The sequence below is a fragment of the Protomyctophum parallelum genome (assembly GCF_964188405.1).
Source record: "Protomyctophum parallelum genome assembly, chromosome: 21".
Taxonomy (NCBI): Eukaryota; Metazoa; Chordata; class Actinopteri; order Myctophiformes; family Myctophidae; genus Protomyctophum; species Protomyctophum parallelum.
In genome coordinates this window covers 11,538,026-11,564,348 of record NC_139713.1, presented here as the reverse complement: position 1 = coordinate 11,564,348, position 26,323 = coordinate 11,538,026, and the positions used below count along the sequence as shown (strand labels likewise).

Below are 26,323 nucleotides of genomic sequence, written 5' to 3'. Positions count from 1 at the left end.
TTCTCTGAATTCATGCATACTGTACAAGCTCTGAGATAGTGGGCAACGCGTTCTGGTTCATGGCTCTGGCATCTCTATCCTCCTCCCTCTGTATTTTTGTATTGTAAAGAAGGACGCTTAAGAATTACAAACATTGTTAAGCCGTGTTGCCAGTGTTTTTTTGAATACATCCGTGTAGATATTAAAGGTTAAGATCACAAGTTGCAAATGTGTGTGCACGTTGTGTGCATGTGCATGTGCGTGTGCGCGTGTGTGTGTGTGTGTGTGTGTGTGTGTGTGTGTGTGTGTGTGTGTGTGTGTGTGTGTGTGTGTGTGTGTGTGTGTGTGTGTGTGTGTGTGAATATCCAAGCAGACACAGGCATCACATTGACTACTTGCATTTCTTGGGGCAAATACCCAAAGACAAGCAACTCCTTCATGTGTTCAAGAGCTTTAGTTTGACCGCGTAGAAAAGCCCACATCCTTGAGCAATACGTCGAGTTAATCATCTCTATCATAAGAATCACATGCTCTCTTTTACAGAACATATAATTGTTTGCTAAATGCAGTTGTCACTTCAAATTTTCTGGTGTTAACGCACCACACCGTTCTCTGAATGCCAATTCATGTTACAGGCATAAAACTCTCTTGCAACCACCACTCTGAAATAAATTCAAGTTTGAGTGATTGCTTGAATCTGCCCAAAGGGTTTTTTGGCTGGCTGGGGAGTGATTTTTCAGATGGTTCAACCTCTAAAAAAGCCTGGTTTATAATATTTGTGGCACGCCAGTGTCCCATGCCTGAAAACAGCAGATATACAAACTCACAACGCATCGCATTATGAACTTGTAGGTCGGCTATTTTAGGCACCGGACACCATCAAAATGTTTTGATGGTGTTCCATTATGTTCCCTCTTTCTATCCTTGTTAGGCACAATTATCAGAAAGATATACTGTACGTACACAAGTACAGGTGCATGCTGGGATGCAGGCACGCACAAACGACACTTTCTTGCTGTCGGGCGGGGCAGAAATGTCCATATTTATTTTGTCTGTCTGTTGGTTTTATGAATTCTGAACCAATTAAATGTATTAACGAGAACATGGGACTAAATGATAACTACATTGATCGGATCCATTGTTCCACTAATTTCCTGAAAAGTAACGGGTTTGGACATACAAGGTTCCCACCCGACAATGACGATTTATATCTAAAACTGTGCAAAATGTTCCACTTATTAGTGAGCACGTTATGTTCAGCCTGTGACACTGGCCGATCCGTTTCTGTCCCAAGGTGACTTGGGTTATTTTCAGAGGCAGCTTTCCAAGAAATAAGAATATCATTTTACAAACTCTGTACCACACCCCACATGGTATCTACCGTATCTATCTGTAAAGTAACACAGTGTGTCAATGAAATGATAACATAACATTCGTTCTGTTATGAGCCATCAAAACATTGATGGGTGCAGTGCAGAAATTAAACGAGAGCGGAGAGAAGAGGTACGGAGAAAGGATTTGTTTTCCGAATTGAATCAATGCCATGCCTGTGTCTATTTGGCTTCAATAAAACCGAATCTTGCAAAGTGTACTCTGTGTGTGCGTGCGTGCGTGCGTGTGTGCGTGTGTGTGTGTGCGTGTGTGTGTGTGCGTGTGTGCGCGCGCAAGAGCGTGCGTACGCGTGTGTGTGCGCGTGTGTGTGACAAAGCACTGTATCGTAAGTTCTACAAGCATAGCTATTTGTGCTGAGTCGTTCCGTTTTGAGGAATCACAGAGAAGAAGAGGTGTAGAGGTGACAGAGGAAAGACAGTAAGCATAAAAGTGTGATGTTTGACAGATTTCACAATGTAAGGAGGCGGTCCCCTCCCCCCCCCACCCCCCCTCCCTCCCTCCCTCCCAAAAAAGGAGACCTCACTGTCCATTCACCCTCAGACCTTCTCCAAAAGCCCCGTCTCCTTCCTGTTCATTGGGGAGGTCCTCCCGGCCGCCTGCCTCAGCGCCTGCGATCAACAACGACCCATCCGTGCTGCGCTCTAACCCAGCCTCCGTCTCCTCCTCCTCCTCGTGCTCCTCCTGGGCGACACCGTCACCCTCCATGCCCTCTCCTCCTCCTCCTCCTCCTCCTCCTCCTCCGGCCGCTCCCAGTCCCGGACTGCCCTCGCCCTGCAGCAGAGCGTGAGTCCTGAGAGCGTCCTTGCTGCTGCGGTCCGGGTACAACCTCTGCTCTAGGGTCTTGAAGTCAGCCTCGAACGGCAGGACGAGGCCCGGCGGCGGGGGGGCGCCGGCGGCGCCCAGGGCCAGGCCCAGGCCCACGGCGGCGCCCACGCCCATGCCCATGCCCGTGCGGTACACCTCCATGCCGTCGGGCAGCATAGACTTGATCTTGGGCAGCCAGCGCTTGCGGACGCGCCGGGCGTTCGTGCACATGTCCGCCGCGATGACGTTCATCTCGCTCTCCTTGAAGTTCGGGTTAAAGTTTTGACAGTAGACTGAAAAGGGGGAATACACGCGCACGTACGTGCACGCACGCGCACACACACACACACACACACACACACACACATACACACAGACACACATACACACAGACACACATACACACATTATTTCATTTCAATAGATAAAATAGGAGATCTTCCATGAAGTTTAAACAGCCTTTATTGTAATGGCATCAGTTTTGGCAAAAGAGCAGGTTAAAAAATGACCGTAACGTTTCGGCTGTTAAGGCTTCATCAGATCCAGTAGACTAGAGGATAGAAGCTGTTAAACCTCCATCAGATCCAGTAGACTAGAGGATAGAAGCTGTTAAGCCTTCATCAGATCCAGTAGACTAGAGGATAGAAGCTGTTAAGCCTTCATCAGATCCAGTAGACTAGAGGATAGAAGCTGTTAAACCTTCATCAGATCCAGTAGACTAGAGGATAGAAGCTGTTAAACCTTCATCAGATCCAGTAGACTAGAGGATAGAAGCTGTTAAACCTTCATCAGATCCAGTAGACAAGAGGATAGAAGCTGTTAAGCCTTCATCAGATCCAGTAGACTAGAGGATAGAAGCTGTTAAGCCTTCATCAGATCCAGTAGACTAGAGAATAGAAGCTGTTAAGCCTTCATCAGATCCAGTAGACTAGAGGATAGAAGCTGTTAAGCTTCCATCAGATCCAGTAGACTAGAGGATAGAAGCTGTTAAGCCTTCATCAGATCCAGTAGACTAGAGGATAGAAGCTGTTAAGCTTCCATCAGATCCAGTAGACTAGAGGATAGAAGCTGTTAAGCCTTCATCAGATCCAGTAGACGAGAGGATAGAAGCTGTTAAGCCTTCATCAGATCCATTAGACTAGAGGATAGAAGCTGTTAAGCCTTCATCAGATCCAGTAGACTAGAGGATAGAAGCTGTTAAGCTTCCATCAGATCCAGTAGACTAGAGGATAGAAGCTGTTAAGCCTTCATCAGATCCAGTAGACTAGAGGATAGAAGCTGTTAAGCTTCCATCAGATCCAGTAGACTAGAGGATAGAAGCTGTTAAGCCTTCATCAGATCCAGTAGACTAGAGGATAGAAGCTGTTAAGCTTCCATCAGATCCAGTAGACTAGAGGATAGAAGCTGTTAAGCCTTCATCAGATCCAGTAGACTAGAGGATAGAAGCTGTTAAACCTTCATCAGATCCAGTAGACTAGAGGATAGAAGCTGTTAAACCTTCATCAGATCCAGTAGACTAGAGGATAGAAGCTGTTAAACCTTCATCAGATCCAGTAGACTAGAGGATAGAAGCTGTTAAGCCTTCATCAGATCCAGTAGACTAGAGAATAGAAGCTGTTAAGCCTTCATCAGATCCAGTAGACTAGAGGATAGAAGCTGTTAAGCTTCCATCAGATCCAGTAGACTAGAGGATAGAAGCTGTTAAGCCTTCATCAGATCCAGTAGACTAGAGGATAGAAGCTGTTAAGCTTCCATCAGATCCAGTAGACTAGAGGATAGAAGCTGTTAAGCCTTCATCAGATCCAGTAGACGAGAGGATAGAAGCTGTTAAGCCTTCATCAGATCCATTAGACTAGAGGATAGAAGCTGTTAAGCCTTCATCAGATCCAGTAGACTAGAGGATAGAAGCTGTTAAGCTTCCATCAGATCCAGTAGACTAGAGGATAGAAGCTGTTAAGCCTTCATCAGATCCAGTAGACTAGAGGATAGAAGCTGTTAAGCTTCCATCAGATCCAGTAGACTAGAGGATAGAAGCTGTTAAGCCTTCATCAGATCCAGTAGACTAGAGGATAGAAGCTGTTAAGCTTCCATCAGATCCAGTAGACTAGAGGATAGAAGCTGTTAAGCCTTCATCAGATCCAGTAGACTAGAGGATAGAAGCTGTTAAGCCTTCATCAGATCCAGTAGACTAGAGAATAGAAGCTGTTAAGCCTTCATCAGATCCAGTAGACTAGAGGATAGAAGCTGTTAAGCTTCCATCAGATCCAGTAGACTAGAGGATAGAAGCTGTTAAGCCTTCATCAGATCCAGTAGACTAGAGGATAGAAGCTGTTAAGCTTCCATCAGATCCAGTAGACTAGAGGATAGAAGCTGTTAAGCCTTCATCAGATCCAGTAGACGAGAGGATAGAAGCTGTTAAGCCTTCATCAGATCCATTAGACTAGAGGATAGAAGCTGTTAAGCCTTCATCAGATCCAGTAGACTAGAGGATAGAAGCTGTTAAGCTTCCATCAGATCCAGTAGACTAGAGGATAGAAGCTGTTAAGCCTTCATCAGATCCAGTAGACTAGAGGATAGAAGCTGTTAAGCTTCCATCAGATCCAGTAGACTAGAGGATAGAAGCTGTTAAGCCTTCATCAGATCCAGTAGACTAGAGGATAGAAGCTGTTAAGCTTCCATCAGATCCAGTAGACTAGAGGATAGAAGCTGTTAAGCCTTCATCAGATCCAGTAGACTAGAGGATAGAAGCTGTTAAACCTTCATCAGATCCAGTAGACTAGAGGATAGAAGCTGTTAAACCTTCATCAGATCCAGTAGACTAGAGGATAGAAGCTGTTAAGCCTTCATCAGATCCAGTAGACTAGAGAATAGAAGCTGTTAAGCCTTCATCAGATCCAGTAGACTAGAGGATAGAAGCTGTTAAGCTTCCATCAGATCCAGTAGACTAGAGGATAGAAGCTGTTAAGCCTTCATCAGATCCAGTAGACTAGAGGATAGAAGCTGTTAAGCTTCCATCAGATCCAGTAGACTAGAGGATAGAAGCTGTTAAGCCTTCATCAGATCCAGTAGACGAGAGGATAGAAGCTGTTAAGCCTTCATCAGATCCATTAGACTAGAGGATAGAAGCTGTTAAGCCTTCATCAGATCCAGTAGACTAGAGGATAGAAGCTGTTAAGCTTCCATCAGATCCAGTAGACTAGAGGATAGAAGCTGTTAAGCCTTCATCAGATCCAGTAGACTAGAGGATAGAAGCTGTTAAGCTTCCATCAGATCCAGTAGACTAGAGGATAGAAGCTGTTAAGCCTTCATCAGATCCAGTAGACTAGAGGATAGAAGCTGTTAAGCTTCCATCAGATCCAGTAGACTAGAGGATAGAAGCTGTTAAGCCTTCATCAGATCCAGTAGACTAGAGGATAGAAGCTGTTAAGCCTTCATCAGATCCAGTAGACTAGAGGATAGAAGCTGTTAAGCCTTCATCAGATCCAGTAGACTAGAGGATAGAAGCTGTTAAACCTTCATCAGATCCAGTAGACTAGAGGATAGAAGCTGTTAAACCTTCATCAGATCCAGTAGACTAGAGGATAGAAGCTGTTAAGCCTTCATCAGATCCAGTAGACTAGAGGATAGAAGCTGTTAAGCCTTCATCAGATCCAGTAGACTAGAGGATAGAAGCTGTTAAGCCTTCATCAGATCCAGTAGACTAGAGGATAGAAGCTGTTAAGCCTTCATCAGATCCAGTAGACTAGAGGATAGAAGCTGTTAAGCCTTCATCAGATCCAGTAGACTAGAGAATAGAAGCGGGCATCGTTTTCAATCTGGACCCACTGAAAAATGGGCCATTCATTTTTTTCCCCATAGAAATTTACAGAAATATTTACCAGTATATCAATAATTTCTGGTGAATCCTGAAATAATTTATATATATCTTGTGAAAAAAAACTTTTTTGAATAATGAATTATGAGATACTACATTTAATAACTACCCTTTGTATAGCGGTTTTCATTTTTACTTTCTTCACAGAATCAAAGGATCCTGAACGCTGGATTCTAGGCTTAACCCATTTTGGGCGGGAACCCTTTTGGTGTTTTAAACATATTACATGTTATACATGTTATAATTTAGCTATTGAAAAATAGCAGATCTACAAGCTCATAGCGCGCCACCGAGTGGCCCACTGCTATGCTCAGCTCTATGGGTTCACTCTTTTCATTCAGCATGTCTCAATGAGCATTCCTTTTTACATTGTCACCAACAATTAGAATCTAATTGCTATCGTTCACATATTGTTCCATTGTTCTGAGATACAATTCAATCCCATCCCATACTGTTTTTATTTTTTAAACAGAACTTACGTTTGACAGCATTGAGGACCCTGCTGTCCAGGGGTTTTCTACTGGGGTCACTCGTAGAGGACCGGATACCTGTCCCACAGCTGTTGGCCAAGGTGTTTCTGTAGGGGCACACAGTCACCACCAGGGGGCAGCGTCAGCAGCAGCAGGCTCACAGATAAATATGAGAACAGCCCTACATAATGACTGCATTGCTCTGTAATATGACCACCGATGGGGTGTGTGAAGTATGGATTCAGACAAACAAGCCGTGGTATGGAGTGACAGCCATATAAACTGAGCTCCAGTCTGGACTGCATGGCTTTTGTAGAATTCTGCCGTTTAAAGCGCCACAATGGAAACAAGCCCCATAGGGTACTTTGTGTTAAAATCATTAAAAGATCATTGTAAAATCGTAGCTCTGTATTTTATTGCAAATAGCTGATCTACAAGAGCTATTTACAAATACTAATAGCCAAAGTTTGAATAGGGCTGAAGTGGTTTTGAAATATTAATCGAAATGTGCACAGCAACCACGAACCAAAAGTTTCTCGTACAGTAAAAGTATAATGTTTACCCCTGAGATGTAGTGGAGTAGAAGTAAAAGTATTGAAAATGTACTCGGTTACTTTACACACCACTGTCAACTAAATTCCCACGACGGTGACAAGGTGACCCTACCTGTCAAAGAAGGTGGCTAGCAGGCGACGCAGCAGGACTTTGTGTTTGATGCCAGCACACAGATGGCAGTTCATCAGCTGGCCTCGAGTCATGTATACTTGAGTACCTGGAGGGAAAAATGACAAAACATTGGTACTACTTCACTGTAGTTTCTTCTTTTAATTACCTTTGGGGTTCGGCAAAGGTTACACTCCACTACTTTTCTAGGAAAGGGACTCTTAGTACCCAAACTTGAAAAGGCTACATTTTGAAATATTGCAGTGTGTGTGTGTGTGTGTGTGTGTGTGTGTGTGTGTGTGTGTGTGTGTGTGTGTGTGTGTGTGTGTGTGTGTGTGTGTGTGTGTGTGTGCGTGCGTGCGTGCGTGTGTGCGTGCGTGCGTGTATTCTTAATAATATAATCTTTCAAGTTTGGGTACCAAGAGTCCCTTTCCTAGAAAAGTAGTGGAGTCAAAAGTGCAATATTTCAAAATGTAACCTTTGCAAAGGAAACGTTCGCACATCCACTCCGCTCAGATGCAGGTGCCTTGTTGGACAGTATCAAATGACCGTACGAGAGGAAAGAAAAGTTTATTCAGACACAAATAGTGTTTGAATAAACGTGACGCTGCTGAGCAGAGCGGTGTTCTTCTTTTATGGTTATTTGAAATGTAACAAAATGAAAGTCATGAGCTTCCTAGTCTCTCGAGTCAGACTGTTGAAAGAGGGCGCTGTTTATTTTGTGTGTGTGTGTGTGTGTGTGCACGTAAGAGATAGAGAGAGAGGGAGAGAGAAGCTATACCAGCCACAAGCTCCAGCTTCTCCCCGGGGTCTCCTTCCGTGTAGAGCTTGGGGTGGCAGCGGTAGCCGATCTGGCTGATGAGGCTGGCGGGCAGGGCCACCAGGTCCCGGCGGATCAGAACACAGTTGCGGTTCTCCAGGGCCAACGGCACCGACGCCATCTCGGGCTTATCCTGGACTGAGGAGAGCAAGAACGTGTGGAGAATTATTGAGGAAGTGGGGCTTGAAATATCAGGAGGGTGTCATGTTGCACACAGAGAGAGAAAAAACAAAACAAAAAACAAAACAAAAAGACGGTGACGCATGAATGGTTAAAAAGGGCTTCAATAACAAGAAACTAAAAGGAGTAGACAAAAAGAATAAAGCCGGTTGTAATACCATATGAGTATGTTGTATTTCATATGAGAGTATGATTATTTCGTTTGAGAGTGCTGCCGATGGATCCCAGATAGATATGGTGTAATGCCGCGTCAGCAGCTTGAAGTTTTGAGGTGGTACCAGTTTCAAATTGGGTATTAGGTTCTTACTCACAAGAACGCTCCCGCCGACCTCTACCGTGACTTGTGTAAGTCAACACGCACGTCTCATGCACGCACACGCACACACATACACGCACAGGCATGCACGCACGCACGCACACACAAACACACTCAGGCACAACCCACGCAAACAGAAAAATGAAACCGTTTATTCACTGTCTGAGACACACGTACGTGCTTAGAAGTGCGTGCCTCCACATGTACGCATGCATGCACGCACGCACATAAACACACACATGCAGAACGCACAAATGTTCTCAAATGCCCCGCAATGTCACCCTGGGGTGTTCCAGAGAGAGAGGTTTCATAAATTTCCGAAACGCTAGACTTTGACAAACCTTTTTTAGAGCAGCAAGATTTTAGGCCCTGGCACAACCCCTGGATCATTTGCCCATGCACACGTGGGTTTCATTTGTCAGTGTGTCTGTACATCTGTAAGTGTGTGTGTGTGTGTGTGTGTGTGTGTGTGTGTGTGTGTGTGTGTGTGTGTGTGTGTGTGTGTGTGTGTGCGTGAGTGCGTGTGTGCGTGAGTGCGTGCGTGCGTGTGTTGTAACCTTAAAAGTGTTCATTTATCCTTATAAAACAGATTGTTCCGGCCCTTGATTGTGATTTGCTGAGCTGGTTCAAATCCGTCGTAAAATGCTCTATAAACGTGTAGCCACGTGACATCAGATTGTTTGGCAAATTGTTTCAAAATGTTAGATTTGTTTAGTTATGTACAGTCCAGTGCTGTTGCTGTTATTCTGTTCTGTTATGTACAAGTTTCTGATAACATTGTAGTAGGGGAGTCCATCTGAATTGCCTTCAATAAGCAGTTAGGGACTACTTTCTTATAGAAAATGTTCTTGTATTGAAAATTATATTAATTGGGATACGGCTATTGTTTTTTCCACATATTTGCCATATTTGGTTTTATAAGAGCAGTAAGCCACGTGAGGCCACGTTTAGCTGTTCTAAAATCACTATAAACCACGGCCTCCTGGGGCTTACGCTTTAAAGGTTTAATTAGTTCAGATTTTTGGACTTAAAGCTATAGGAAATGCTTATAATATAGGCTAGTCTTAGCAACGGTATTAATCCCCATGGTGGGAGTTCTGGTCTGGTTTTGGTATTAATCCCCATGGTGGGAGTTCTGGCCTAGTTTTTGTGAATAATATTTAGTTCCGGTCATTTGGTGGGGTCTGGGGCCACTCATTAAAATAAATGAATCAATAAAACTACTACCATATAGTGCAACTTTCGTTCAACTTTGACCTCTCTGTCAATTTTTGTGTCTCCAATACCACTATGCCAGCAGCAGCAGCAGCAGCAGCAGCAGCAGCACAAAAACATAGTTCCATGTGACATTGCCCCCCAGCCAGTGCCATATCCATATTCTCACTTTTTGTGTTGTTTTAGTTTTCACATCATATTACAGCGTCTGTACAAGGTCTGTACTTTTTAAAGTATATATATTTGTCCTGACTTTATTGATAGGGGGGGCACACACACAGCAAAAGGCGTTGGGATCTGGCATCGAACCCACGACACGCTAGCCTGACAGCGTGCCGCGGGTTCAACTCCCGATCCCAACGACCTTTGCATTAGCAGCCTAGATGCCCGCTCTGCACTGGCCACCAGATGCCAGATCTGATACTTTTCAATTTGAATCCGTTTGGATTTGAAAAATAACAGTTTTGAGGTTTTCCACCCGACATAGATGATAATAGGCCACGGTTTAAGTGGTTAATTTGTGACTCAGGAGAGTGTGTACACGTAACCAAATGGACCCCTTCACGGTCCTAAACCAGAAAAGCGCTAGAACCCATCACACACACACAGCTGTTGTAGCTGTGATAAGGAGCATGCTGCTGTCTCAACGCATTCCAAACATCACTCCATGCAGCTATCCTAATGTTTACACAAAGCCCCCCCCCCCCACACACACACACACACACACACACACACACACACACTGGAAGGAAGCGCAACATCCTATACTTTTCCAATACATAATGGAATTAATAAAAATAACTGGAAAGTAATTGAATATTGTTTGAGTGCACAGTAGCTTACAAAACTGGTCTGGACCGGGACGGTTTCAAAGCCCTGCGAGCTTCTGTCACAAGCTTCTGTCACGGAGTGTGCTTTTTCAAATCAGCCTGACATCACAATTATGTACAGTATATCATTCTTACTTTTATTTGACACCTCTGGAGACCTAGTAACACTTTTAAAGGGATTATGACATGGGGGGTTCTGAGCTCAATTGCACCCAAAAAACAGCAGACGATAAACTGCTTTCGGTTAAAATAAGAAAGACGGAGTTCACATTCGGTTAAAATAAAATAAAAAGACAGGGTTCACAGAATGTTATGTTTTTGCGTCAGTAATATGAAGCGTATAATAAGGCTTCATTTCTACTTGCGTAGTTGTGTGTGGGTGGCGTGCAACAAGAATAGACAATTTACGAGCTCAAAGAGCTATCTTTGGTGCGCGACACCCACACGCAACTAAGTATCAATCCGAATGAACACAACATGCTGAATAATAGTACAATACTCACTCCCATAGGGGTTCGCCGAGCGTCCATACAGCTGACTGTAGGCCTCCTCTGTAATCCCATCGTACGACTCTTCCTCAAACTCCTCGTCTTCGTTTTGATAGGATGTCGGGCTGTCAGTGGTGGGCAGACTGGAGGCTCCGGGACTAGACCTCTCTGCTCCTCCTCCACCGCCCCCCGGGGGGAGGTGGTGGTGGTACGGAGGCATCCCGGGGAAGATGGTAGTCCCTCCGGCCGCCGTGTAGAGCAACGAGCTGACCCTGGCCAACCGACTCCCCAGCTCCGCTGACGACGAGGTCTTGCTGTTGCTGTGTGTCCCGGCAGGCAGCGCCAGAGGAGTCTGTTCGCCACCCCCTTCCAGTTTGATCTTGCGCTGAGGCATGACCAGCGACGGCGACCAGCCGGCGGCACACAGCGCGGCCGCGCTCGCCGCGAGGCCGTTGCTGCCGTTGTTGTTGCTGGGACTCTGCGGCTCGGAGCCCGTCTCCTCCATGGACCCGGCCGTCTGCGAGTCGCAGTGCGGCGAGTTGGCCTTGAACATCAGGTCCATGCCTCGCTCCACGATGTGCTGGATCTGGAGGTAGCCGGCCGTGTACATAACCACCAGCTGCTCGCTGGCCGCCATGGTCAGCTTGCCCGTGTAGCAGAAGGTGAGGATCTGCTCAAAGCAGGCCGGCGTGACGGAGGAGGGCAGCTCCAACTGGCTCTTGGAGGAGCTGCTGAAGAGGTCGCGGAAGTAGAGGCTGCTGGCGGCCAGCACGGCCCGGTGGGCCTTGAAGGCCTGGCCTGAGTGACACAGAGAAGCATGTGAGCGTTGTCCCATTAAAGACCCGAGAGGACACCATTCTACAAAAATATCTCCTAAATCATGACAGTTTTCTGAAAAAAGTTTTCTGTTTCTAGTCAGTGGTTCTCAAACTATTTCATGTCAAGGACCCCAAAAATGCTATGTAATTAGCCGCCGACCCCGATCTGAAAATATGTTGCAATTATGTCAAAATGACTTAATTGCGAAAAACAAACAAACTAAATAGATTCCCATGCTGAAGCTCTTGTTGGCACAGTTAGGCAGAAGACCTCAATACAAATGCGATTGTGTGCGATCATCGTTCCAAGGCCAAATCCATGGCGCCCGCGGCGTGATTTACATTGTTTTATTTCTGCAATCTGCTGACAACATACGACGGACAGTTTTGAAGAACGCTTTGGCTGCAGAGGTTATGAGGTACTAACCTCTCTAATCCCTCTCTGATGGACTACAAAAACAACCAGATGGCAATTAATTAATTAGTTATTAAAGCACACACTTTGTCCACTGTGACAAAGTGCATGGGAGGGTGATGAAAACAAACTCAAATAAAAAACAAATCACCGTTCCAGCACTGCATACAGTGGCCAGTGTTTCAGCACTCACAAGTGGAGCTGCATCGAGTATAACAAATCCACAAAGAATGTTTCGGCAAGCACATTTTATTTAATTATTATTAAAAAAGAATTACTTCTTTTGAAGTACATTGCCAGCCAGCTTAAAGCAAAATGTCACTGTAATAGGTTTGGGTTGTGTAGATCCTAAATTTACCGTGGCATGATGTAACTCCAATTATTGGTGAGATTGATCTTCAGTTACACGGTGAAACAAGTCTTAAAGTCACTCTTTTAGCCCATAAACGAATGAAATCACGGTAGATTATGACAACTGGACCGGTTCCAGGCTGTGGCAGCAGTGGTTCAGGGGTAGAGTGACTGGATGGGAACCGCAAGGTTGCCAGTTCAAACCCGGGCTCCCCCAGAGTTAGTGTCGAAGTGTCCTTGAGCAAGACACTGAACCCCTAATTGCTCCCGATGTGCAGGTTGGTGCCTTGCATGGTTTCCTCCCGCATCCCGTGTGTGTGAATGGGTGAATGTAACGCACAATCTATGTAAAGCGCCTTGGATAAAGGTGCTATATATAAATGCACCATTTACCATTTAAAGTACAGAGTCAGTAACGATGGCAGTTGGAGATCCATGCCCCAACCGGCAATGCAATACCCGTTGTATCCATGTCAGTGTACCCAGAGCCTTAGATATAGACAGAGTTACGCAAACTGCGTTCACTTCATGGGGACAGTCCAATGGCGGCTCTCCTCCATAGACTTCTATTGAGAATGGGGACAGTCTTGGACCGGAAGTAGGCAGAAATGCATTGGACACAGGCAACAGCCCAGCTTTAATGATCTTAAATCCCTTTATTTTAGATTGTTTTGTAGTAATAGTACAACATAAACATTAAAGAAACTTTAGTTGTTACTCTACATGACAACTTTAAAACAGTTGGCATGCTTAAAATAGCTCTTATTTGCGCTCCGTCATTGAAAACAATGTATTTCCAACTCCAGCTTGTCTCAGTTCAGGTTGCATGAACACCCCCTCAATATCGTAACTCTTCTATTAGATGGCTCTGGGTGGCCCACTGGCAGAGCTGACCAGAACCTTTTGTGGTGGTTCTGGAGAACCGTGGGTCCGACCGACTCGATACCGGGCACTGCACTCCCTGCAGGGATGTGGAACGCGTGTGTCGAATTTGAAGTCGGTGGGGCAAACGGTTCTCGAGTTACGTGCATTACAACCGTACATACACGCAGACAGACAGACAGACACACACAGACACACACAGTCACACACACCCACACACACACACACAGAGACGTGGCGCATTTATAGTAGGATAGATACTGTAGATAGATAATGAACATTACATAACACGACACGGCAAGAATGTCAGCTACCTATTGATCGGCAGATCCATTCCGTATCTTCTTTCTATTTCAAAGCGTTTGGGTGTTGTAATGTTACATATGATTGATTGATTGATTGATTGATTGATTGATTGATTGATTGATTGAAAATTGTATTAACAGATGGCAGAATGGGTACAGATCAAGGAAGGTACAGGTCAATACAAAAACTGCTAAGAGGATAAAACCAGAAAAAGCACTAAGAGTTGTTTAAATCAAGGTTCTCCATTTTCAATTTGTCAAATATTGACAGAATCCGCTATCTTTCCATCTGTTTATGACCTAAAAGAGAGACCTTTTTTAACATGCAACGTAAGACAATGAGGAAACTATATTTTGGAATATATTTTTTTAATCAACAGAGCTACTCTTGAGCTACTCTGCACTATGAACTTGTAGGTCTACTATTTCTTTTTTTTATTGTGAAAAAGTGGCGCAAATCTTTGAATATATATTCTTTCAGAGCAAACATTTTAAACTCATATCTTTGCTTCTGGGAGGGTTCCCTGGAACAACATATTTTCAGATGGGAGTCGGTGGCCAATTACATATCATTTCTGGGGTCCTTGACATGAAATCTTGAGCACCACTGATATAGAAACATCTATATTTAGAATAATTCTTTTTCGTCAGGCCTAAATGGGTTAAGTCCATTGAATCCCTACAAACCTCTGACCAGGATGGACACGTCACAGTAGTGTCCCAACAAGCGCTGCTCGTTGAGGGAGCCCAGCACGGTGGCTCCAAAGTTGGGGATCTCGACGTGGAGCAGCTGGGACATGTTGGACACAGAGCAGGACACTGGGCTTCAGATAGTTACTGCAGACACTGCCAGCCACAAAGACATCTGTGGGGGAAGGGAGGGAGGGAGAGAGAGGGTGCAACGTAAGAAAATGAACTTAGAAGAAGTCCCCCTCGGGGCACAGGTCTCCACCAGGATTGATATTTGGATAAAATCTGGACTAATGTAAAAAGGTGTGTTGCACATAAATGGGCCTCCTGGTGACGCTCGAAAAGAGATTTGAGGCTGATTTGAAAAATGTCAATTGGCATTGCTGCCTCAGCCTAGTGGGAATATGGGTGCACAGTTGCACTGCACTCGGGCCCTGCGTTCATGATTTGCAACATTTTGTACAAAACGGGCCACTCCTGAAAACTTTGGAAGGCAATCTTAGCCAAGAAGTGTACAATCTGAGACATCCAACCTCGTCTTGATCACATAACTACATAGATCATGTGTACCGATTTGTGTGAGATTTGGATGAAACATACTGTATGTGTTTTGCAGAAATCGGCCTCATGGTGACGCTATAACTGGGAGATGTGGAAAGTGCAGGGAAAATGTTTTCCCATGGCCTCTAGGAAGTGTGCATACAAAGTTGTACACAGATCGATGCAGTTATAGGTAAAAACAGGAATTGGCCTGTTTTGCGCCACGTGAGGCTGGTTTGGAAAAAAAACAAGTCGCATGTCGTCCTCGGCCTAGTGGAAATGTGCGTGTATAATTTCACGGAAATTGGACACTGTGTTTGTGATTTGTGGCATTTTGTTCTAAACGGACTAATCATGCAAGCTTTGGAAGCCAATCTTAGCCAATCAGGATGGAATATGGGAAATGGTGCAGATCTGTGTTGATTCACATGATTATGGAGATAGTGTATACTGAATTGCTGGATAAAATGTGTACGAGTGTCGAGTAATGTACAGAAATGTGATTTGCCAAAATCAGCCTCATGGTGGCACTATTACAGGCCGATGTGAAATATTTGGGGCAGAGGTTCGTCATTGGCATCCAGGGAGTGTGTGTGCACAGTTTGGCATGGAACACAGAGTAAGAATTTTTATACATGTATCAACCATATATTCAGGTAATTGGCTGCCAGGACATTGTCCGTTATTCTGCGGAGACTTCCGGATATTTCTGTAGATTTACAGGACTTAGTCTGTACGATTTACGGACGCTTCTGTCAATCCTAATACGTGTAATTCCGCGAGGCAACGGAGCAGGAGCAATTAGAAAATTAGAGCATCTCAAGCGTCCAGGAATCCCCAGAGGACGGCCAACAGGCGGCATACCCAGCTAAATGATTGATAGCTATCGGAACCAAGTGGAAGCATATACTGCAGGTCTGTAAATCTGAAGGTGTACAAATGCAGAATTAAATTAACACTTGGGAGGATTTTACCGTGCAGGTTGGGGTCCCAGAGTTAAAAAAACAAACTATGGGGGTCCGTAGCCTAATGCATATCAAACTTAGGGTCCTTGAAATTCAAAAGGTTGAGAATCACTGATAAAATGTGTGCAAAAGACTAAAAGGAATGTTGTTGACAGAGAGAGAAAGTGCATGTCCTGTGAATCATAAAGCCAACAAATGTCCTAAAAATATCTAAATAGAGTTGAGATCAGGTAAGAAAATGGAGGTAAGGAAGAGGTGCGAGTTTACACAGATGTCGTCTTCTGGAAAAATCGGCAGATGCTCAAAATCAAATGATCGGAATGGGAATGGGAGCAAAAACAAACATGATGGGGACATCCCTGCAGACATCAGTGTGTAATGCAGTCAGAACGTCTTAGTCAGCGATGGAAAACAATCACTCCGTCCGTGGCATGTTGATGAGATATCCTCCCGACTGACTGACAATACTAAACACCTTTTCCTCGCTGTCGGGGAGAAACCCCATATCTCGTTTTTTCCCATTTTTGTGTTCAATTTCTTCAAAAGTAACGTTTTTGGACATGCAAGGTTTCCACCCCACACACACAGCGACGTTTTGTTAGGACTGTTGTCCCTCTGAGCTCCAGCCAGGATGCAGTATAGAAACAGGACAACTATACCAGTGGTTCATGTCAAGGACCCCCAAATTGACACCAATTAGCCCACGGACCCCCCGTTTGAAGAGATATGCTCTCTCCAGCAGTGATTCTCAACCCGTTTAATTTCAGGGACTCCCAGTTTGACATGCATTTGTCTACGGACCCCCATTTAATGACATTTCTATCTCTGGGACCCCCAATTTATATAGTAAAATCAATGTCAATGTAACTCTGAGAGTGTACAAATGGAACCAAATGGACCCGTCAGGGTCCATAAGGGTCTGTAAAGCTATCATTTAGCTGGGGATCCCCTGGAACTCCCTCAAGAACCCCTGGGGGTCCCCGGACCCCACTTTGGGAACCACAGAGCCTGATCTGATCTAAGTACAAGCTCACAACGCGTCCTCGCAGAGATCTGGTGTAGAGACTAAAGGGAAGAAAGAAGCGGGACTAGTACAGAGCCCTGCGGGACCTCAGTCTAACTATGTAGGGTTGAAGTGTTAACCTTGATATAGCTTTTGCTTTACAATATGTTCCCTCCTTCATTGTTATTCAAACACGCGCGCGCACACACACACGCACACACACACAGTCACACACACACACACACACACACACACACACACACACACAAACCCCTGCCAGTTTCATTATTGAGCAATGCTGCGGAACAGTTTCCAGGAATACAACAAACTGTAAAAACGTCACCAAACCTCACACTCTCTCACTTATGTGCACGCTGTGTGTGTGTGTGTGTGCAGACAGGCAGACAACCTAAAGGTGCATACACAACACATTATGCACCCAGGCATGCACACGCACACGCACACGCACGCACACACACACACACGCACACGCACACGCACGCACACACAGACCTGCACATGCGTACGCACACACTGTACGCACTTGAGTTGAAGACAACCAGAAGGATACACAAAATGTATATTCTGGCAAAGAAAGTATTCACCGGACAAAGAAAGTATTCACCCGAAAAACTTTATCTGCATAGAATATTCTTATAGAACACATACTGTATGGCCTGGTCCCAGACAGACTTTATCTGCATAGAATATTCTTATAGAACACATACTGTATGGCCCGGTCCCAGACAGACTTTATCTGCATAGAATATTCTTATAGAAGACATACTGTATGGCCCGGTCCCAGACAGACTTTATCTGCATAGAATATTCTTATAGAACACATACTGTATGGCCCGGTCCCAGACAGACTTTATCTGCATAGAATATTCTTATAGAACACATACTGTATGGCCCGGTCCCAGACAGACTTTATCTGCATAGAATATTCTTATAGAACACATACTGTATGGCCCGGTCCCAGACAGACTTTATCTGCATAGAATATTCTTATAGAACACATACTGTATGGCCTGGTCCCAGACAGACTTTATCTGCATAGAATATTCTTATAGAACACATACTGTATGGCCCGGTCCCAGACAGACTTTATCTGCATAGAATATTCTTATAGAAGACATACTGTATGGCCCGGTCCCAGACAGTTCTGACCTGTACTTAATCAAATCTTCCAGGAAGAACAGGGCAGGAAGCTATACGCACACACGCACGCACACACACACACACACACACACACACGCACGCACGCACGCACGCACGCACGCACGCACGCACGCACGCACGCACGCACGCACGCACACATGCACGCATCACCAGCGTTCAGCATCAGCGCAGAGAGAGACAGGAGTATAGGAGCAGATAAAGGGATCATGCAGTCTCTACCTGGTCATGTCTTTAAAGTGTCACTCCCTCTGTCTCTCAACGCCTCCACGGCTCTGCTCGCCTGTATTGCTCTGCTCTAGCTCAAAGAAAGGCTCACTCTACCGTCCCTCTCCCTCCCTCTAACTCTCTATACATACGTCTATCCCCCAGCGTGCCACATTTCTCTCCTCTCTGTCTGTTGTATCTATCGCTGTCTCAAAGCTTCCCTCTGCCTCCCTGTCATTATCTCTCTCTCTCTCTCTCTGTTTCTCTCACTCTCCCCCCCGCCCCCCCCCCCCCCCTCTCTCTTTCTCTCTCATATCCTCCAAGGGTTGTATTCAACAAGTGCCGCTGCAGAGAGAAAAGACAGAGAGAGAAAGAGAAGACAGAGAGAGAGAGAGAGAGAGAGAGAGAGGCAGAGAGAGAGAGAGAGAGCAGAGCGAATCAATGATGAAAGGAGTGGGAGGCAGAGTGTGTGCATGTGTGCGTGCGTCAGATCAATGCAGTATCTATACGTCGCAGGGAGAGAGAGAGAGAGAGAGAGAGAGAGAGAGAGAAAACACAGGCTACAGTTACAGACAGAGACAGAGACTGGGCAGAGCGAGAGAGAGAGAGGGAGGGGAGTGCTGAGACAGAGAAAGTCATTTGAGGACAGTACGAGAAGAGAAAGACAATTAGGTGGAAGCAACTTCTGCGACTGTCGTCTGTACATACATATAGGGAGCTGCATTAGGGTCTGAATAAGTAGTGGTGCACCCATGTGTGTCGCGGACCTATTCTTTCTAAAATATAATAACAGTCTTGTTGCTGTTTTTCCTTTAAATAAATAAACAGAAATTCAAATGTTTCCACGAATGAAAGAAATGTAAAAAAAATAAAAATAAAATATAATCCCAAATATTTTCAGAAATTTCAAAAAAGAAACAGATGGGAGGAAAATAAAATCCTCCTCATCTCTCTCCGATTGGATTTTTGTAATGTGTGTCTACAGTATGTGACCTTAACCATGCAGTCCACAGTGTCATCTATGATGTCATTACTACTGTATGCCGTCAGTACCATCACCCATCTCCATATTTGGGCAGGGTTTAAGACCGCTCCGATCTGACCCTCCATTGACTTCCAGTATGAAATTATAAAGTTTTAAAAAGTTATATTAAAAGAAAACATGTGCCTTGGCCTGATTGGTCCAGTTGCCTTAGTTGCAATATCAGCCCTGGACACAGAGCAGACAGGCAGCATTCATGACACGCACACTCACGCACGCACACATGCACGCACGCACGCACACACACATGCACACATGCACGCACGCACGCACGCACGCACGCACGCACGCACGCACGCACGCACGCACGCACGCACGCACAGTCTTGGTGACTTACCTACTACAAAGCCATTCTGCCATAAAATATAATAAAATCCTAGGATATTGATTGGTTGGATTAGCCTACTTTTCCCATTGGATTAAAAAGTTCATACTGGATTTAAATGTCTTGAATTCGATTGCAGAATATATTTAGTTATTTACAGTGCTCTAATGATGTAGTACTAATCTTATGATGATGGGATCTTAATCCCAACATTTTGTTCTATTGCAAAAACTGAAAAAAGTAGGCTAAAATTTGCATTTGAAAACAAAATGTAACATTAGGCCCACGGTCGAATATGACATCAAGACATTTAATAGCATCCCCGTCCCGACCCGTCCCATTTGTCCCACACAAGCCACACTTCTGTCCCTCAAATGAACAGTTTGGATCTGGTCACCCTAAACCGGTCACCCTACCTCGCCCTGAAGGGCGAGGTCGCGTGCACGCATCCGCCTGGGTGGCGGCAGACTGCTGGGCGAGTGCTGGCGCTGTGGCATGGGGGGGGGGGGTCAGATCAACATATGGAAGGAATTCTGTACTGGCCATATATGGAGCGTGTCTTGAGTGTACAGGGTTTGATGAGGTCAACATAAGGAATGTCAGAACAGGTCAGCTCCATATATGTAGATCTAAGTGTGGCAGCGGGTGCAGTGTCTTGAGTGTACAGGGTTTGATGAGGTCTGGCCATATATGGAGCGTGTCTTGAGTGTACAGGGTTTAATGAGGCTGCACTAATAACTTTTGGGCGGGCCTGTCTAGAGTTTGAATGGACAGGTATCAGTCAAAAGGGAGACGGGTGGGGTGAGATCAACATAATTATGGAATGTCAGAACAGGTCAGCTCCATATATGGAGATGGAGGCGTGATGTCATGAGGCGTGACAATATGGAGGCGTGATGTCACTGGGTGTGACCATATATGGAGGTGTGACGTGACACACGGAAATGTAGGTTTTCATATTAAATGCAACCTACAGTCGCAATAAGTCAAAAGTAATAAATAAACAATTAAACATGTTTATAAAGCTAATAAAAGGAAGGTTGAAAAACGTTCCGCTAGTAGGGAAACGTAATAGTGTGTCACTTAACCGTACTGGCCCGAGATTTTCTTTTTTTAAACCTTTATTTAACCAGTAAAAACACATTGAGACTGTATTTCTTTTACAAGTGGGAACTGGCCAAGAGTCAAAAATAAAATGACATCGTATATGTCACATTATAGAACAGAAACTAGAGTAAAATACGCTCATCACATTAGTGGAGGTGCTGGGTTCACCCATTCTGAACGGGAACCCATTTTGGTGTTAGCATCATGTCGTGCTTTAGCTATTTAAAAATAGCAGATCTACAAGCTCATATCGCACCACCGAGTGGCGCGATACGAGCTTGTAGGTCTGCTATTTTTGAAAAATCGAAGAACGACTGACATAGAAACATGGCTTTATCAGAAAACTGTCAGGATGTAGAAGACGTTTATAGAATCTGATCTCAGGTCAGAATGGGTTCAAAAATGACATCAGAAAAAGAGAAGGGAACGCGGCACACTCATCTGCTCCTAAAGTTTATTTAGTTTAATTTATTTATTATAAATTATCTTTTGGAACAGATGAGTGTGTGGGTTCCCTTCTCTTTTTCTGACATTATAGAACAGCAAATAAAACATCCATGATGAACAAACAAACAAGATTGATCAAAAATGTGCACATCCTTAGAATGTATAGCTCAGATGTACAGCATGTACAGCATACATACGACATACATTGCCATAAATGTTATACACATGGCATGGTGGTATCCTTGCATGTCTAAATGAATACCATTTTACAACCATGCAGCTAATTTAGACTTAATTGCCTGTCAAATGATCATTTCGATACCCTTGAGATATTCTAGGCCTAATAAAAAAATCACACCATGCGAACTGGGCACTGCAGTGCAGTGTGTGTGCGTGACCCCAATCAGCATCAGCTGCAGGGGTGAATGGGTCATCCTCATACATACATACATACATACATAGGCTACATACATACACACAGGCACTTAACGGAGGCGATTGGCACCACTCAAAAATAATAATAAAATATAACGTGAAATTGCTTTTGCAGCTTAATTTAGAAGTTAAAGGACCACTTCACCACTTTTCAACTTATCTTCATATAATTGGTCCTCACGAATGGCTGTGGGCAGTTCAGAAACCCGTCCACCAGTGACATCATCGTTAGGCAGATTTATTTTAAAACACGATTTATTTTCTAAACATATTTAGATTTGTATTATCGTGAGAACAATGGTCGTCCATTATTGCATTGCAACCTTTCAGGAATAGAAAGCCTGCAGTTTCTATTAGCCTGGATTCCCCATCGATGATGTCACTGGTGGACGGGTTTCTGAACTGCCCACACACAGCCCTCCTATGAGACACAGACATCATGAGTATTAGCGAGGATGAAGATGGGTTGAAAAGTGATTCTTTAAGTGTCATTGCTCAGGGACACATTGACACGTACTGTACGCACTGGGCGAGCCGGGGGTTGAACCGATGACCTTCTGATTCCCAGACGGCCTGCACCACCCACTCAGCTATACAGCCGCAAGGCAACAGCCTCCAAAGAACTACAGTTCCCATTGTACTGTACATTTAACGATCACTTCTGTGTCTGAACTCTGAAGTAGGCTGCATGGCATGCAGCGAGGATAGGTCCTGACTCCTGTGGTTGAGTGGCGGGAGCAGTGATGGTGCAGTAGTTTCTACCTATTTGTAACAGCTCTCCTCCGGTGTCCACAGCTTGAAGCAGTGGTTCTCAACCCTTTTCATATCAAAGCCCATTATTTATTCAGCATTTGAGCCACGGAACCACCGTTTGATGAGATGTAAGCCTCTCAGACACAAAACTAAAGAATATTCTGTCATCGTTGACACACAATTCCATACTGTTGGCAAACGTTGATCAAAATAGCTAATTCTTCCACATTCTCTAATTGTGTAGACTTCTTGTAAATTAAGTAATATGCAGATGTTTAACATTAATGTAACTCCTGAGAGCGTAAAATTAAACCAAATGGACCCATATGGGTCCATTTGGTTTAATTTTTACGCTCTCAAGAGTTAAAGATCTGGAACCCCCTCAAGGACCACTGGTGGTCCCCGGACCACTGGATTAAAGGAATGGTGGCTCAGTTACGGTGCGAGAGTTAATTTCTTCAGTATGGCCTTTAGCCAACAGTACTTAATATTAATGCTGTTGCCATTTAAAATCGTTTTGTGAGGAACAAACTACATAAACAAGCATTTTTTTTTAAATCACTAAAGGTCTAATATCAGACCTGTGGAATGATGCCGTGATTGTTATTGAGTTTGTTTATTTGTTAACGTTATGTAAAGACTGTGCAGGGTTTGAGAAAAAAACATGGATACACACACACACACACACACACACACACACACACGCGCGCGCACGCACACATGCACACACACAGCTTGTCACTTTCCAGGCTGCATGAACACTGTTTGAGCGCTCAGTTTTCTGCCCCCTCAACGTCGTAACTCTGTCTTACTCTAAGGCTCTGGCACAGAACAACTCTGATTCTATTGGAAAGGGAATATTTGAACTACAGAGAGGAAGGCAACCAGCTGTACCGCACCCGGCCACTCAGTGGCCGTGCGGTATACTCAAACTGGGGTCCGGGGACCCCCAGGGGTCCCGTGAGGGGTTTCAGAGAGTCCCCAGCAAAATTGGTTGATATAGAATCAAAATAAGTTTAACCTAGATCTGTGCATGTAGGCCTACTTATACTAGCTCACAACTTGTAGATCTGCTATTATGATTTCTGGGGAGTAACCAGATGACAGTGAAGTGACAATTTGAAGACCTAGTCTAGTCGTGCCTAGTCGTATACATACATGCACCCATGATGAACTCTATTTCTTTTTGCACTCACTTTGTTATGTTATGCATGTTCTTTCTCTCTACCTTTAACTGCAATATGAGCCTGCACAACAAAGTTTTTCACCCACCTTACTTGTAATGTGATGTGACAATAAAGATTGATTCTGATTCTGATTCAAAAGTCATAAACAAACGATACTATAAAAACTGGTGAAACGTTGGCAACATTGTCAAATAATATAAGAAAGACAAAAATAGCCGATCGACAAGCTCACAAGGCCTTGTAGATCTGCTATTCTTTCACTCTATAGTAAATACTGGACCCATCGTTCACAATCACAAGCCAGTGAAGGCACCTGTTTCCCCCGAACAGTCTGACATTAAAAATGCCTTTTTTTCCCCAGACAGATAAATCAATCAGGATGGAGACCCTATCTCTGTCAGAAACACACTTCTGCTTCTGAGATCAAGCAACACCAAAGGATGGTCAAGACGTACGGCGAGACCCGCTGTTCACATGACGTGACCTCAGGAGTCAGGACACTGGAGGCGTGTACGCAGTGGTGGAAAAACTACTCACATTTATACTTTTGCTTAAAGTAAAACACAATTCTACTATTCTACAATACTCCCGTATTCAAAATGTACTCAAATAAAAGTACAAAAGTATCGGTATCAAAATGTACTAAAAGTAAAAGTACTCATTATTGCAGAATGTCCCATTTCCCCATGTTCAAAATGTGTACATAATCTGTAGAAAATAGCCTGCGACGCATTGTGAGCTTGTGGATCTGCTATTTTCAAATGGCCGAAATGTATATACTATATATAAGTGCTTACTGTATGTTTTGTAATCAAATTTAAAATCTGAGATGCAGTGGAGTAGAAGTAAAAGTATTGGAAATTGGAAATACTCAAGTAAAGTACAAATACCTCAAAATTGTACTTAAGTACAGTACTTGAGTAAATGTACTTACAGTAGTTACTTTACACCAGTGTGTGTAACATTTCGTACGGTTGGTGAAATGTGTGTCTGTCTACTGTAGGCCTACACCCAGGGGTGTAATGTGTGTCTGTCTACTGTAGGCCTACACCCAGGGGTGAAATGTGTGTCTGTCTACTGTAGGCCTACACCCAGGGGTGAAATGTGTGTCTGTCTACTGTAGGCCTACACCCAGGGGTGTAATGTGTGTCTGTCTACTGTAGGCCTACACCCAGGGGTGTGTGTCTGTCTACTGTAGGCCTACACCCAGGGGTGTAATGTGTGTCTGTCTACTGTAGGCCTACACCCAGGGGTGTAATGTGTGTCTGTCTACTGTAGGCCTACACCCAGGGGTGTATGTGTCTGTCTACTGTAGGCCTACACCCAGGGGTGTAATGCGTGTCTGTCTACTGTAGGCCTACACCCAGGGGTGTAATGCGTGTCTGTCTACTGTAGGCCTACACCCAGGGGTGTAATGCGTGTCTGTCTACTGTAGGCCTACACCCAGGGGTGTAATGCGTGTCTGTCTACTGTAGGCCTACACCGAGGGGTGTAATGTGTGTCTGTCTACTGTAGGCCTACACCCAGGGGTGAAATGTGTGTCTGTCTACTGTAGGCCTACACCCAGGGGTGTAATGCGTGTCTGTCTACTGTAGGCCTACACCCAGGGGTGTAATGTGTGTCTGTCTACTGTAGGCCTACACCCAGGGGTGCCCAAAAGGTAGATTGCGATCTACCAGTAGATCACAAAGGCTGTGCAGGTAGATCACATGACATGCCCCTAAAGAATATTTAATTAAAAAAATTGGCATCTGCCACTTGAATTAAGTTGACTTGATTGATTGACTGACATAAAAAAGGGCCTAAATGAGAAAAAGAGGTTGCGCATCAGCAATGGCTTTCAGTGGAGTGCCAAACCCAAATCAAGTATACATCAAAAAATAGGAATTTAAAAAAAATCCAAAAAGGTTAGCACATCCAAAAATTAAACAAGCGGTGGACAAAGTACTCACATTTCCATTCCTTTATTGGCACACACCAAAAAGGAACGCTTACACGTTTGGGCTATGCAGCCTTCATCAGAGATAAAAAAAGGGCCTGTCAGCTCAAACCCATAATGCAATACTTTGTTTCCCATTCCAAGTGCATTTGTCTTAAATGTAATGCCAGCGCCGCTATTCCAAAGCCATTTTCAGCAATGGTATTATAATGTTTTTATTGGGTAGATCTTGTTGAGCTGGTCATTTTGAAAGTTGCTCTCAAGTCAAAAAGTGTGGGCACCCCGGCCCTACATCAACCCATTCTGACCTGAGATCAGATTCTAAAAATGTCTTCTACATGAAAAAGCTATGTTTCTATGTCAGTCGTTCTTCGATTTTTCAAAGATAGAAGACCTACAAGCTCGTAGCGCGCCACTCGGTGGCGCGCTATGAGCTTGTAGATCTGCTAATCTAATGCTAAGTGTGTGTGTGTGTGTGTGTGTGCACAAATGTGCATATAGCATACATAACAGATACTGCAGTGTACAGTATGTGATTGTTAAAGGTCAGAGCAGAAAATATCCCATGCCCACATTACCCGGCGTGTGTTGTCAACACAGACATCAAGTCACCGACACAAACGTCAAAGCTGCGATCCAGAGCTTGTTTGAAAGAATAATACTTGAGTTTAGCCAATCTGAACGGTAGACCAACATGGGGGC

At 44.4% G+C, this 26,323-nt stretch overlaps 1 protein-coding gene across 3 annotated transcripts in view; it reads right to left on the bottom strand.

Annotated features, from left to right (window-relative positions):
- Positions 1 to 1,385: 1,385 nt before the first annotated feature.
- The window catches only part of nacc2 (NACC family member 2), a 61,736-nt gene continuing 36,798 nt past the window's right edge, over positions 1,386 to 26,323 (bottom strand). For 2 of the 3 annotated variants that reach the window (XM_083792896.1, XM_083792898.1), the window contains exons 2-7: positions 14,490 to 14,667; positions 11,047 to 11,829; positions 7,964 to 8,140; positions 7,186 to 7,291; positions 6,529 to 6,626; positions 1,386 to 2,468 (exon numbers count right to left, since the gene is read on the bottom strand). In XM_083792896.1, coding sequence (XP_083649022.1) covers positions 1,891 to 2,468; positions 6,529 to 6,626; positions 7,186 to 7,291; positions 7,964 to 8,140; positions 11,047 to 11,829; positions 14,490 to 14,601 — 1,854 coding nt within the window. In that variant the 5' untranslated portion in view covers positions 14,602 to 14,667 and the 3' untranslated portion in view covers positions 1,386 to 1,890. Of the gene's footprint in view, positions 2,469 to 6,528; positions 6,627 to 7,185; positions 7,292 to 7,963; positions 8,141 to 11,046; positions 11,830 to 14,489; positions 14,668 to 18,401; positions 18,615 to 26,323 lie in introns of those variants that run through there. The other variant, XM_083792897.1, reaches the window with a different exon arrangement.